General features: G+C 40.9%; 1 protein-coding gene across 1 annotated transcript in view; it reads left to right on the forward strand.

Moving 5' to 3' along the window:
• LOC119885897 (cadherin-4-like) overlaps nucleotides 1–11,124 on the forward strand; it is a 12,342-nt gene extending 1,218 nt beyond the window's left edge. Inside the window, exons 2-6 of the mRNA XM_038696216.1 lie at nucleotides 2,811–3,189; nucleotides 3,965–4,198; nucleotides 4,366–4,505; nucleotides 6,950–7,114; nucleotides 7,634–11,124. Coding sequence (XP_038552144.1) covers nucleotides 2,811–3,189; nucleotides 3,965–4,198; nucleotides 4,366–4,505; nucleotides 6,950–7,114; nucleotides 7,634–7,840 — 1,125 coding nt within the window. The 3' untranslated portion in view covers nucleotides 7,841–11,124. The remainder of the gene's footprint in view (nucleotides 1–2,810; nucleotides 3,190–3,964; nucleotides 4,199–4,365; nucleotides 4,506–6,949; nucleotides 7,115–7,633) is intronic.
• The last annotated feature ends 300 nt before the right edge of the window (nucleotides 11,125–11,424 follow it).

Genomic DNA, 11,424 nt, shown 5'->3' on the forward strand with positions numbered 1-11,424 from the left:
ATACCCCTGGAAAAATCAGAATAATATATGTCTTGAAGGTCTTGAGTATCAGCCTCAGGTGCTGCAACAATGAACGCAGCTAAAGAACTAAAGTAGTACAAATAGAGGTGCTTACTCTCTGTGTAAGTAGGAGGGACCCAGGTGTTTTTACTCTAGTGAGAAATGAGGCATTGGTTGCCCCGAAGCACACCAACTTAAGCTCAAAGTGTTGACTGCCTATTGATTTCAGAGCCCAGTGTCAACAAGGGGATATATTCTACTTTGATTGAAATTCTCTTTACTTATTCTACTCAAGCGAAGCGTAAGAAGCAACAAAGCACCCAGCCAATCATAACCGACAAGACGGTCGATGGGCCTTGGGGCCTGGGGCAACAGACCTTTACATAGTTGATGCACCAAGTTACTGTCTGATAGAGGAAAAAAGTTGAAATACAACACTGATGAGCTACTGGGGTAAACTCTATCTATGCTGCACTGCATCAGGAATTTTGTTCAGCATGCTGACAGTCTGTGTACTGGGGGTTGTCAACTGAATATCAAGGCCACTATATATCACTGCGGTCTGTTTGTTCAACAGAGCAGTGGACATACTTTCTACATCTGAAGTTTGAGGTTGTAATGTTATGATGTAAGTGTCACTGAAGAATGTTAATGATTGTCTGTAGTGAAAGAAATATTCCTTTACCCAAGTAAAAGTAGTAATATTACAATAGCAATACTTATTTACAAGTCTTAATTAAAAATTTTTTTAAAGTAAATGTGCAGAAGTATTATCAGCAAACAAAAGTGAGTATCAAGTCAAAGCACTCTTCCTGCAGAATGACTTAAGGTGGTATATATTTAATGCATATTACTGCCAAATTATTACTGGTTACTGTTATTGAGGATGAAAAGGAATTATTGATAATCTACATTTTGTTATTGTTGTACAAGATTGAATGAATGATTCTGAGCAAATTTTAAACACATGCCACCGCAGTAAGTTATTAAAGTTTGTGATCTACACTGGTAACAAGGTTTGTCAGATGTAATCCATAACAGTGGAACACAGTGTATGATTTTAGATTTGATTTTGAATACATTTGCTATATTGTGAAATATATAATGTCATAAATATAAATAAATATCATGACATCAAGTTCCCAACATTTCTGATGATCTAACTGGTTGAGGTGAAGCTAATTGCTTAAATATTTCTGTGTAGTAAATCATCCTATATTGAAATGAGATTTTTGTGTACAATCTGAAAGTAAAAAGTACAATATTTCCTTCTAAAATGTGGTAGAGTAGAAGTATAATGTAGCTTAAAATGGGAATATTCAAGTAAAGTGCAAGTACCTCAAACTTGCGCTTAAGTACACTACTTAAGTAAATTTACACTGGTGATTATAATAAATTTCTGATCACATAATACTCAAATTGTGTGCTGTGCCTTTGAAGCACACTGGAGTCTTTTGATCATTTTTACTCTGCCCATATGTTTATGTCAGTGATTTGCACAACATCCCAGTGAACCCAAACGCTTTAAAATGAGAGATTATCATTTATGAATCTTTCTTTTGCTGATTTGTTCTGCATAATGTGGCCACACTTCTGCCAGTGCTTGAATGACTTTGAGCCCTTGAAAACTTCACACCTTGAGTATTTCACTATGACATTAAATACTGATGACTAAACAAGCAGCTATCATAGTTAGATTTTGGAAGAAAACATCCTTCTTTATTATTAATTATAAGAGCTTAGCACTGGAAAACTGAGCTAATCTGCTTCATTGGGACTTTTTGGGTGTGGTTTGATCAGATTTGGTTGACAGTTGGCATGGCAACAGAAATAAACAACCCCCATAACTGTCACATTGTTCAGATTCAGTTGTTACTGAATCCTGATTAGTGCATGGGGAAAATGAGCCTCACCCACCTCAAACCAGTGAGATGAGCACAGACAAAACAGCAGACTATCTCAAACTTTGGCAGATCTTATGTGGACACCATCGCTCAAAGTAACAAGCTAATTGAGAAAATGTGTTTTTTAAAGAGACATTCTTGTTAATTTTTAGTCCAAGAGTTAAAAATTTAACCTCACAGTAGAGTTCAAGCTCATTGCAAATGTTTTCACTGTTTTCATGTTGCACTGAGCCGCAAAGCTTCAAGTTCACTTTGCTTTTTTCAAAGCTAGCAGTGTACTTCAAAAACAATGAGGCGCTTATTCCCAGAACCATGTTGTACAGCACGAAGGGCAACAGAAACAGTGTGGCAGAAAAACATTTCTCAGTCAGTTTAAGTGCAGGTCAGTTACTGTGTCTGCTGTAATCAAAGCACATTAGAGGATTTGCTGTTAATGCATAAAACATCAAAAAGATGTCTCCCAACCTGATGGTTCTGTTCTGCTCTGACAGTGGTGAGAAACCCTGAATAAGTTATGATGAGCTTGTGTTGCTGAAAGTAGTGAAGGGTTAGTCTTTGAGTCGTTTCCCAGTGGGCTTTGCAGAGTGCAGATTACAACAATCTTTGTGTGAGCGTTGTCCCCTCCAATGCGAGTCTCGCTCGAGTCTTTGCGGAAAGCAGCCAGTTCTAAACACAAGGACTAAAACATTTATGTGTCCTTTCATTTGTTCTGGCTGTTTTGTTTCGGTGCTCCAGCACAAATGTGTACAGTATTATCCCTCCACTTACAGTCCCTCAGTAAACAAAACCTTTTTCTTCCTGATTGTTCCTTTGCTTGTGCAGTACGCCTCATTTTCTCACTTCCACACATGGATCAGCTACAAGAATGTAATTGAAATGGAGGGATTGTTTTGCAGTCTTCTGTAGCTTTCTCATCACACTTGGCTTTTTTTTTTTTTGCTCCATCTCCAATCATTTCATCTTTACTCCTCTGCCTCGCTATGTTACTTTCTCACCATCTCCTCCTTTGATCTCTCTGCCTCCTCTCTTTCCTCTCGCCTCCCCTCAGGCTCGCCTCAAGCCAGCGGGACAGGAACCCTCCAGATCTACCTGATTGACGTGAACGACAATGCGCCGGTGCTGATACCCCGGGAGGCCCAGGTGTGCGAGCGTGCGCGCCCCAACTCCAGGATCAACATCACAGCCTCTGACGCTGACGCCGACCCCAACGTGGGGCCCTTTGTCTTCGAGCTGCCTTCTTTTCCCGCCAGCGTTCGCCGCAACTGGACTATTTCAAGACTCAGCGGTAAATAAATGCTGTAAAGCTACGATTCATATTGCAAATACTTTACCCACCCTTGTGATATTTAGGAGGTATGTGGGAATGATATATGACCATTCTGCATCCCCAGCCGAATTAAACCATAAACTTAACAGATGGGATGCAAAACCCCTCTGCAGAGTAACTGGTGACATCAATCAGGGGACCAGGGATTGCTGTAAGCTGTGAGAGAAGTCCAAGTTTAACAAAATGTCTCACAAAGCTCACAGTGAGAGACGCGGGTGCCATCCAGTGTTGACGTACGATCTATCGTTTGTGACAAATGAGACCCATTCATCTCTCTGTCCCCCGAGCAGCCGATCTGTCACCTCATCCACCCAGATGGATGTATCACAGCAGTTGTCTTGAGGACAAATCTGATCGCATACCTGGATTCTTCTCCCACTGAGGCTCTTGTCTTAGCTTGACTGAGTGATAGATGCTCAAGGTTATATGTTCTGTTGTTTTCTTATATCTTTAATGCCTCCTCGCATACATACATGTCAGAATGATTGCTGTGCAGTTTGTTTGGTTGCAGCTTTTATTTGGTATGTCATTCACTTGTACCTACGCACATGATGACATGATATTCTGCAGTGTACAACAAAATGTAATTTCTCTAACAATCTTATTTTCCCCTTTGTCTTCTTCTTCTTCTCTACCTTCATGTATTTTTCCCTCCTACAACTCCCCCTAATGTTTCCCCACCTTTCTACTGTTTTCTCTCCATCATCAACACTATCTCACTCCCACTCTCCAGGTGACTATGCTCAGCTGAGGCTAAGGATTCCTTACCTGGAGGCGAGTGTGTACGAGATCCCCATCATCGTGTCAGATTCGGGGAACCCTCCTCTGTCCAATCGCTCTGTGATCAGAGTCAAAGTTTGTCCCTGTGACGACAACGGGGACTGCAGCGCCACAGGGGCTGTGGCAGCTGCCGGCCTTGGCACCGGAGCCATCATCGCTATACTTATCTGCATCATCATACTGCTCAGTGAGTACCACACAGTAGAAGGATCAAACCTACACATACTGTGCAAATGACTAATGTAAATGTAAATATAAGACTGCTGAACCAATTGTTACACCAACACCTTTTCTCTATGACAGCTGTTCATAAACCGGGCCTTTGACTACTACTAACGTTTCTGTTTTTCATAGGTATGGTTTTGCTCTTTGTGGTGTGGATGAAGCGCAGAGAGAAGGAGCGGCAGGCAAAGCCCCTGCTGATAGATCCCGAGGACGATGTCAGGGACAACATCCTAAAGTATGATGAGGAGGGAGGAGGAGAGGAGGACCAGGTATCATTTGAAGTTCATAAATACATACATAATAACAAAAGTCATAAAAAGCAAATAACCAGCTGTGGCATCTTTGAGAAATGTTATTTGTTGTAACACAAACTCTCATTTTTTGGTCAAAGATGGCATTTACTGTCTCTTACGGAAGGTCAGGAATTTTTATAGAATATTAATAGACTAAATTAAATGACTTTATTAAACCCCTTAAGGTAGTTTGATCAATACAAGTCAAACTAATACAAATTCCAAGAGGACGGTAGATGTAGCCTGCCTAGCCACAAAAAATAAATAAATAAATAAAATCGATCAATAAATTGATTTTCTTGATTAATCAATTAATAGTTTTGTCTATGAAATGTCAGAAAATAGCAATCCAGGTAATGAATTCCAATTGTTTGTTTTATTCAACCATCAGTCTAATACCACAGAACATTCAGTTTACTATAATATATGACATCAAATCCTCTTGTTTGAGAAGCTGGAACCAGCGAATTTTTGGCATTTTTCGCTTGAAAAAAAAGTCAACTTTGAAAATGAAGTACAGTTTGAACACTCCCCTGGTTCTTTCCTCCAAAACATTTTGTAATGAGTCAGGAGTCAAACCAATTATCAAGCCAGTCTTTACCATACATGTGTTAGTCTTGTTCCAATCATTGGCAGTAATGCTAACTAAATAAAACAAGGCACTCACCATAAAATTTTGACTGGAGACAGTTTAAAGCTTTCTGCTAAAATCTAAGGACCTATTAGTATAAAATGATACTGAAAGTGAAAGTGAAAGAACACAGAAAATGAAAAAAAAATCATCTACCAAAATTGTAAAATTTGTGAACAAGACTGGGAAGATTGGGAAAGGCCGTAGATTGAGTCTGTAGAGAACAAAATATACTCTTCTAGAAGTGAGAGAAAAATGTTTTCAGGGTGCAATCTGCCCTCTTCCTTACGAACAAATGCTGGAGCAGAAAATGCTCCTGGGCTTGAAAAATCTATCTTTCCATATAACACCAGCCACTTTTTTCTGCCCAGAAATTGTTATATAAGTTATACAAGTGCGACACACCAATTCTTCTTATGTAACACTATTTTCTAAATAAACGATAACCTTCAATAATGTTAAGCTGCAAAGGCTTTGATTAATTCATAAATGTATTATTAATTATACCATTTTTGATACTTGCTATTTTCCAACACCCTCACACACCGGATATCTAACATGCAAATACACGTTAGAATCAGATGGCTGCAGTGTAAATAGCCATATTGTCACTCTTAGGCACCTGCATGAGGATTTAGTGGGTACAATTATTTATCAGCTGCAGCAGTTAAGGGAAGTCAACAGTCTGCTCTATTTACAACACATAGTTAAACATTTTAAATAGATTTTTAACCTAAGCTGATTTGTATGAACCACAGACTATTTACGTACCGTTTTGTTTAGAAATCAGCAGTGAATATAGATTGAACAGCAAGCACCTAGTGCAGTTAGAATAATTAACACATAAATATAACAGTTAGAATAATTAACACATAAATATAAGCAGTAAGAGTGTTGTGTGTAAGTGTGAGAGAGAGTTGTCAAAGATGTCACCTGCATGATCAGCAACTATGCTTTGAGAGGAATGTGACAGTAAAATGTGCGGCTCATATTTCATATAGAAAAAGAGTAGCGTGAGTTGTTTGTATAATGAATTTAAACACCAACATTGATAATATCAGTAATGTTTGATGAATGTTTACATGTTCTTGCAAGCTCTTTTAGTATCTTTTTTATCATTTCAGACTTCCCCTAACATTCTTGTTTCTAACATTACTGTGAATTATGGGTAATTCCCTCAAGCAAAAGGGCTCAAAAGTCCATTTGAAACCACAGATCTGTTGCACATATTTCTCTGCAGGTCAGTCCTGAGCCCTCGCAGACTCAACATGAATGCACATCAAAGCCTGTGAGTCTGTGAGGGTGGACAACGAAACCACAGGATATGTACCAACTTGTAAACTGAGCACAATTCAAAACTCAATGCATGCACTGTAGTTAGAGAATCAGCAGAATATAAGGAGGTTATTAATTTGGGGTTTGATTGTTAAAAAAAAAAATTGTAAAAAAACACACATTGTTCAATGAAAGTAAATCTGAAAAAAATAAATAGATTAGTAAATTACGAATAAAAGCAGAAGAAGTTGAGGCACCAGTTAGCTCAACTGGTATAGCACACATACCCATGAACAAGGCTGAGTTTTTATGGCAGTGACCTGGGTTTTAATCCAGCCCACGGCCCTGTGCTGCTTGTCATCCCCTCTCTCCTGCATTTCATGTCTCTGTTCAGCTGTCTTATCCAAAATAAAGGCAAAAAGCCCCCCCCCAAAAAAAATATATATATACTGTATATGTATAGGAAATGAACATTAGGATGTCTCTCAACATTTTCTCTACGGACTTCATCCAGGACTATGACCTTAGCCAGCTGCAGCAGCCCGAGTCTTTAGACCACATCATCAATAAGCCAGCTGGGGTGCGCAGGGTGGATGAGAGACCAGTGATTGCTGAGTCCCAGTACCCTGTCAGACCCAGTCTGCCCCACCCTGGAGATATAGGAGACTTCATTAATGATGTAAGTTGAAGAGTGGAGGAAATATTTTGTGGTGTTGTGTTGATTTCATGTTCCTATTTATAAGCTGGGTGTTCACAGACTTTTAATGTTACCTGACTGATGTGACTCACACAAAGGCTTACACTACATGAGATCTGAACCTTTTTTTGGGAGGGATTGTTACGTTTTTCAAAACAAATTGCAGACTTTTTTCACTCCAGAATTGTATTCCTGCCAGCAGAGATGCTGTGAGAAATATTTGGCCCCTGTACACAGCTCAATGTCTGGCTCTAAAACGGCATTCAGACCGTGATGGAACATTAAAACCTTAATTGGTGCGTAAGCAAATTGGTTTATTAGGTTTATTGGAACTTCTACAGTCTGGCCACCTAAACCTATGCTCCATTACATTGTTGCTGAACAACAATGATTGGCCTAAATCCAGTTTTGATATGTCGGTCTAACCACACAGAACAGGAAAGACTATAACTGTAGAGTGTGGGTTGCAGATCTGTCATCTGTCAATCTTTATGTCTCCAGGGTCTGAGGGCAGCAGACAATGACCCCACAGCTCCTCCCTACGACTCCCTGCTGGTGTTCGACTACGAGGGCAGCGGTTCAACCGCCGGCTCCGTCAGCTCGCTCAACTCCACCAGCTCAGGGGACCAGGACTACGACTACCTCAACGACTGGGGCCCTCGCTTCAAGAAGCTGGCCGACCTCTACGGAGGAGGGGACGATGACTGAGAGCGGAGCGGCAGGCTGGGTGGGGCTACAGCAGGGTTTGGGAGAGGCGTGATCGGTTGGGTGGAAGCTCCTAGAAACCACATTCAGGGGCCAAGAACATGACGCAGTCTCCATGGCAGACATGCGCTGCGTTAGCTTGCTCACAGCGACCGAGCCCGCAAAAACATGAATTCCACTGCTACGCAACTGTATTCTGGCTTTATATTTTTTCGTGGCGCGTTTGTAGTGTGATGTTTTTTTTTTTTCCTTCTTCTTTTTGTTGTTCTCTCACCACGCTGGACCTGGAGCTCTCTGGGGATGAATCAAGGCGGTCGTGAGAGACACAAGTAGTGAATTTGTGCTTTGATTGATTGTTAAAAGGACACCATCTCTTGCTTTAGTTTCACACTGAAGAGAATGTTCTTGGGAAGGCGCTCTCTGACTCTCTCTTTCACTCTGTCAACTTGAATTTCCTTAGAACAGAAGCACTGTCATTTTATAAAGTGCCTTTTGTGGTGTGTTTTTGTATCAGACTCCTGCTATCTCAGGATCGGTTGCCATTCGTGCAGTACAGTGGAGGCGCATTCTCTCGTCGCCCCCTGTGCTCCTCAAACCAGCCCTGCCTGTCCCTCTCCTCTCCCCTTCACAGTGGTGCAGATAAACAACCCCAGCAGCCAGTCCCAGGAGGGAAGGACACAACCAGGGCAGACTATCGGATATCATAACCCAATGAATTATGGGCCTAAAAGAAGCCAACAAGAGTTGTTGTGGTAAAGACAACCCTCTTCTCCAAGGACCTGCTCTCACAAGCATCACCTGTTGACCCACTGACAGTGTGTGAGACCATTTTTATACATGTGGGGGTTTTCTAATGTAGTGGAGAATGCCTGCCTTTCCTCTATGGACTCATGAGTTTAGGAGCCTTTATGTTGAGAAGCTTGCCTGCCCTGTATGGTTTTGTGTTGCTTTCTCCACAGTGTAAACCTTATGTAGGCATGATCTGATTAGTCAGACAATGTAAGAAAGTGGAACTTGAAATGACTTGGAACAAAGGCATCTGAGAATTTTTTTTTTTTGTCGCCTTGAACATTCCCGTTTTTTATAGGCCAACAAAACTATTAAAGTGCATGATTTTTTTTTTCAAAATGTTTTACTTAAAGCACTTGTTACTATGTGGTGAGAATGTGAAAATAGTCAGAAGAAACTATATGAATATACTCTGTATAAAGACACTGAGAAAATAAAAATACTGTAAGATACCTATTTTTGAAGTATTGATGACATAAAAGTTGCTGCTCTTTCTCCAGCTCTTCACTGGGCTTAGGGGATTTTTGGCCCGTTCATTTTTAATATATGGATATTTTTGTTTCTTTGTCTTCTGTTGAAGCATAGTTCCATTTTTAAGATGCCTGCTTATACATGGTTTGCTAGTTTTTTTTCTTTTGAGATTGTTTTCTAAAATGCTTTGTTATACTCCTTTTATATGTGAAAACACAGCCTTCCCCTTTCAACCTGTATTGTCACTGACGGACGTGTTCCTCCTGTTGGCCTCTGGCCTCAGGACAGAGAAAAGTTCATTGGCCATGCCTGCTGATAGTTGTTCTATTATTCCGTGTCCTGGAATTCTTTTCTTCATTCATCTAGATACTGGATGTGTGCTTCAGAAAATAAACAAGACATGTTTTGAAAATGTGCCATCTTTTTTGAATATTCCCTACGTGCATCATCTTCCGGAGTATGCTGAACTGTGTGACATGGCCAGATTGGTTCAGTGCTGGTCATTTCATGTCACTCAAAGCTTTAAATTATAACAGGACTCTTGTCTTTAAAATCATTATTTGTTACAGCTTTAGCTATACTAGCCCAGACTTAAAGCCACTATGTGTTGGATTTTAACATTTCCCATGTTTGCGCACCCCCTGTGCTAGTATTAAAGAAGATAATATGGCAGACAGCAATGCATGCCTCTAGCCCCCACCCACCCCCATTGACTGAACAGCCAAGACTGATGATGAATGAGCTGAAAGCAGCTCAGGGACTGCATCAGTTTTCAGGATTGTCTCATTTTTCTACAAACACACACCAGAGTCATTTGATGTGTATGCTATAATCACATACAGATTCTACACATAGTGGCTTTAAATTGACTGCTTTCCCACCTTTACTTGTTCATGAAATGACTGGTTTGTATTTGCACTGAATGATTGCACCTTCTTTATTTTTTACTGTGGACCAATGTATTTTAAAGTGTTAGAGTCATGAAGCAAAACAGACTCCCTTTGGAGTTACGCAGTTAATCTCTGACCCAATTGTTTGGATATGGATTAATTTTCTAATAAAACACTCGCTATTTGTACTTTTATTGCATCTCAGAAGAAAGAGACGTAGAGCAGTGTATGGGGTCAGGAAGTATATTTGTGTCCATTCCTGTGATTTCAATTAGTCAGCTGAAGTGCCAAAAAGCCCACTGGGGACTTAAAGGGATTTAATCCTCTCCGGCTGTGTGTCTATCAATTAGCCACGCCATTAATCCCCACGGCGTAATCTCATTAGATAGAGCTCCTTTAATGAGACACCCAGAGAGAAAGCAGAGAGGCAGTGCAGTAAGAGAGAGGGAGAAAAATGAGGTGGTGGCAAAATCCAGGTAGGCCGTGTGGAGAGGTGATTAGTAAGATGGAAGCCAGGGTTGGAGGGGGCGAGGGAAGTGAAATCCAAGCACAGTAGGGACAATGGATAACATTTAGAAAATGGTTTGTAAAAAAGGTTAAATATGAGGTAGTGAAATAGAGGGATACTTATTGGGTTGTCCACTATGGCCGGAAATTAGAGGAGTGGGCAATGGAGAGGTACAGAAGACAGGTACAGGTGAGCAGAGCTGGTGGAGCATAGTGGACTAGTTACCAGTGCTTTTTCCTCATCTACAGTGAAGTATCCCATCCCTGTAATAAGAACACTCAGTAATAAACCCAAGTTCATCTTTAGTACAATGCTGAACTCTGTTATGGACCCATCAGAATTCTGGACCCATGTTAATAAGGGAGCCTTCAGAGGTGGGCGCCACTGCTCTCAAATAATGATCAAGTTGGTAAAAGGGCATCTTGGTCATAGCAGATACGGAGATTTACTTCAGGGAAGGTTTCTTTGATGGGCTTAGCTGAGGTTTCCCTGTGGCCAATAGGCAGAGTGATAGAAGAAAGCACACTCAAGTTGCCCCCTTGATAAATGGCATATATAGACTGAGAGATTTGCTGCTGGCTTGCAGCCAGTGCTTTGTGTGTTGTAAATAAAGATCTCCTCTTCAAACATGTCCAAGACTGCCTCTTTTCATTTCCTCTCCATATAGCTATTGAGTCTCTTGGGCCAGTGCTGGGGGGGGGGGGGGGGTTCTGATGCCGGCTGCGTGATCAACTGCTCCTAGTTAAAGTGTTAATGTTGCTATTCAGTAAAGGTACTGCCCAGGACGGGCTGGCTCTGCTGGCTGCTTTTCTGCTGACACCACTCTGAGCCTCCTGCTATTTCAGGACTCAGTCTAAAATGAGATCAAAGCAGCAGAATAAATGTGATGTTCCTGCTGCAAGTGGGGGAGAGAATATCTACTGTTTAAC

The sequence above is a fragment of the Micropterus salmoides genome, unplaced genomic scaffold (genome assembly GCF_014851395.1).
Source record: "Micropterus salmoides isolate LMB-PRFRI ecotype aquatic unplaced genomic scaffold, ASM1485139v1 Ms_hic_scaffold_4, whole genome shotgun sequence".
Classification (NCBI taxonomy): Eukaryota; Metazoa; Chordata; class Actinopteri; order Centrarchiformes; family Centrarchidae; genus Micropterus; species Micropterus salmoides.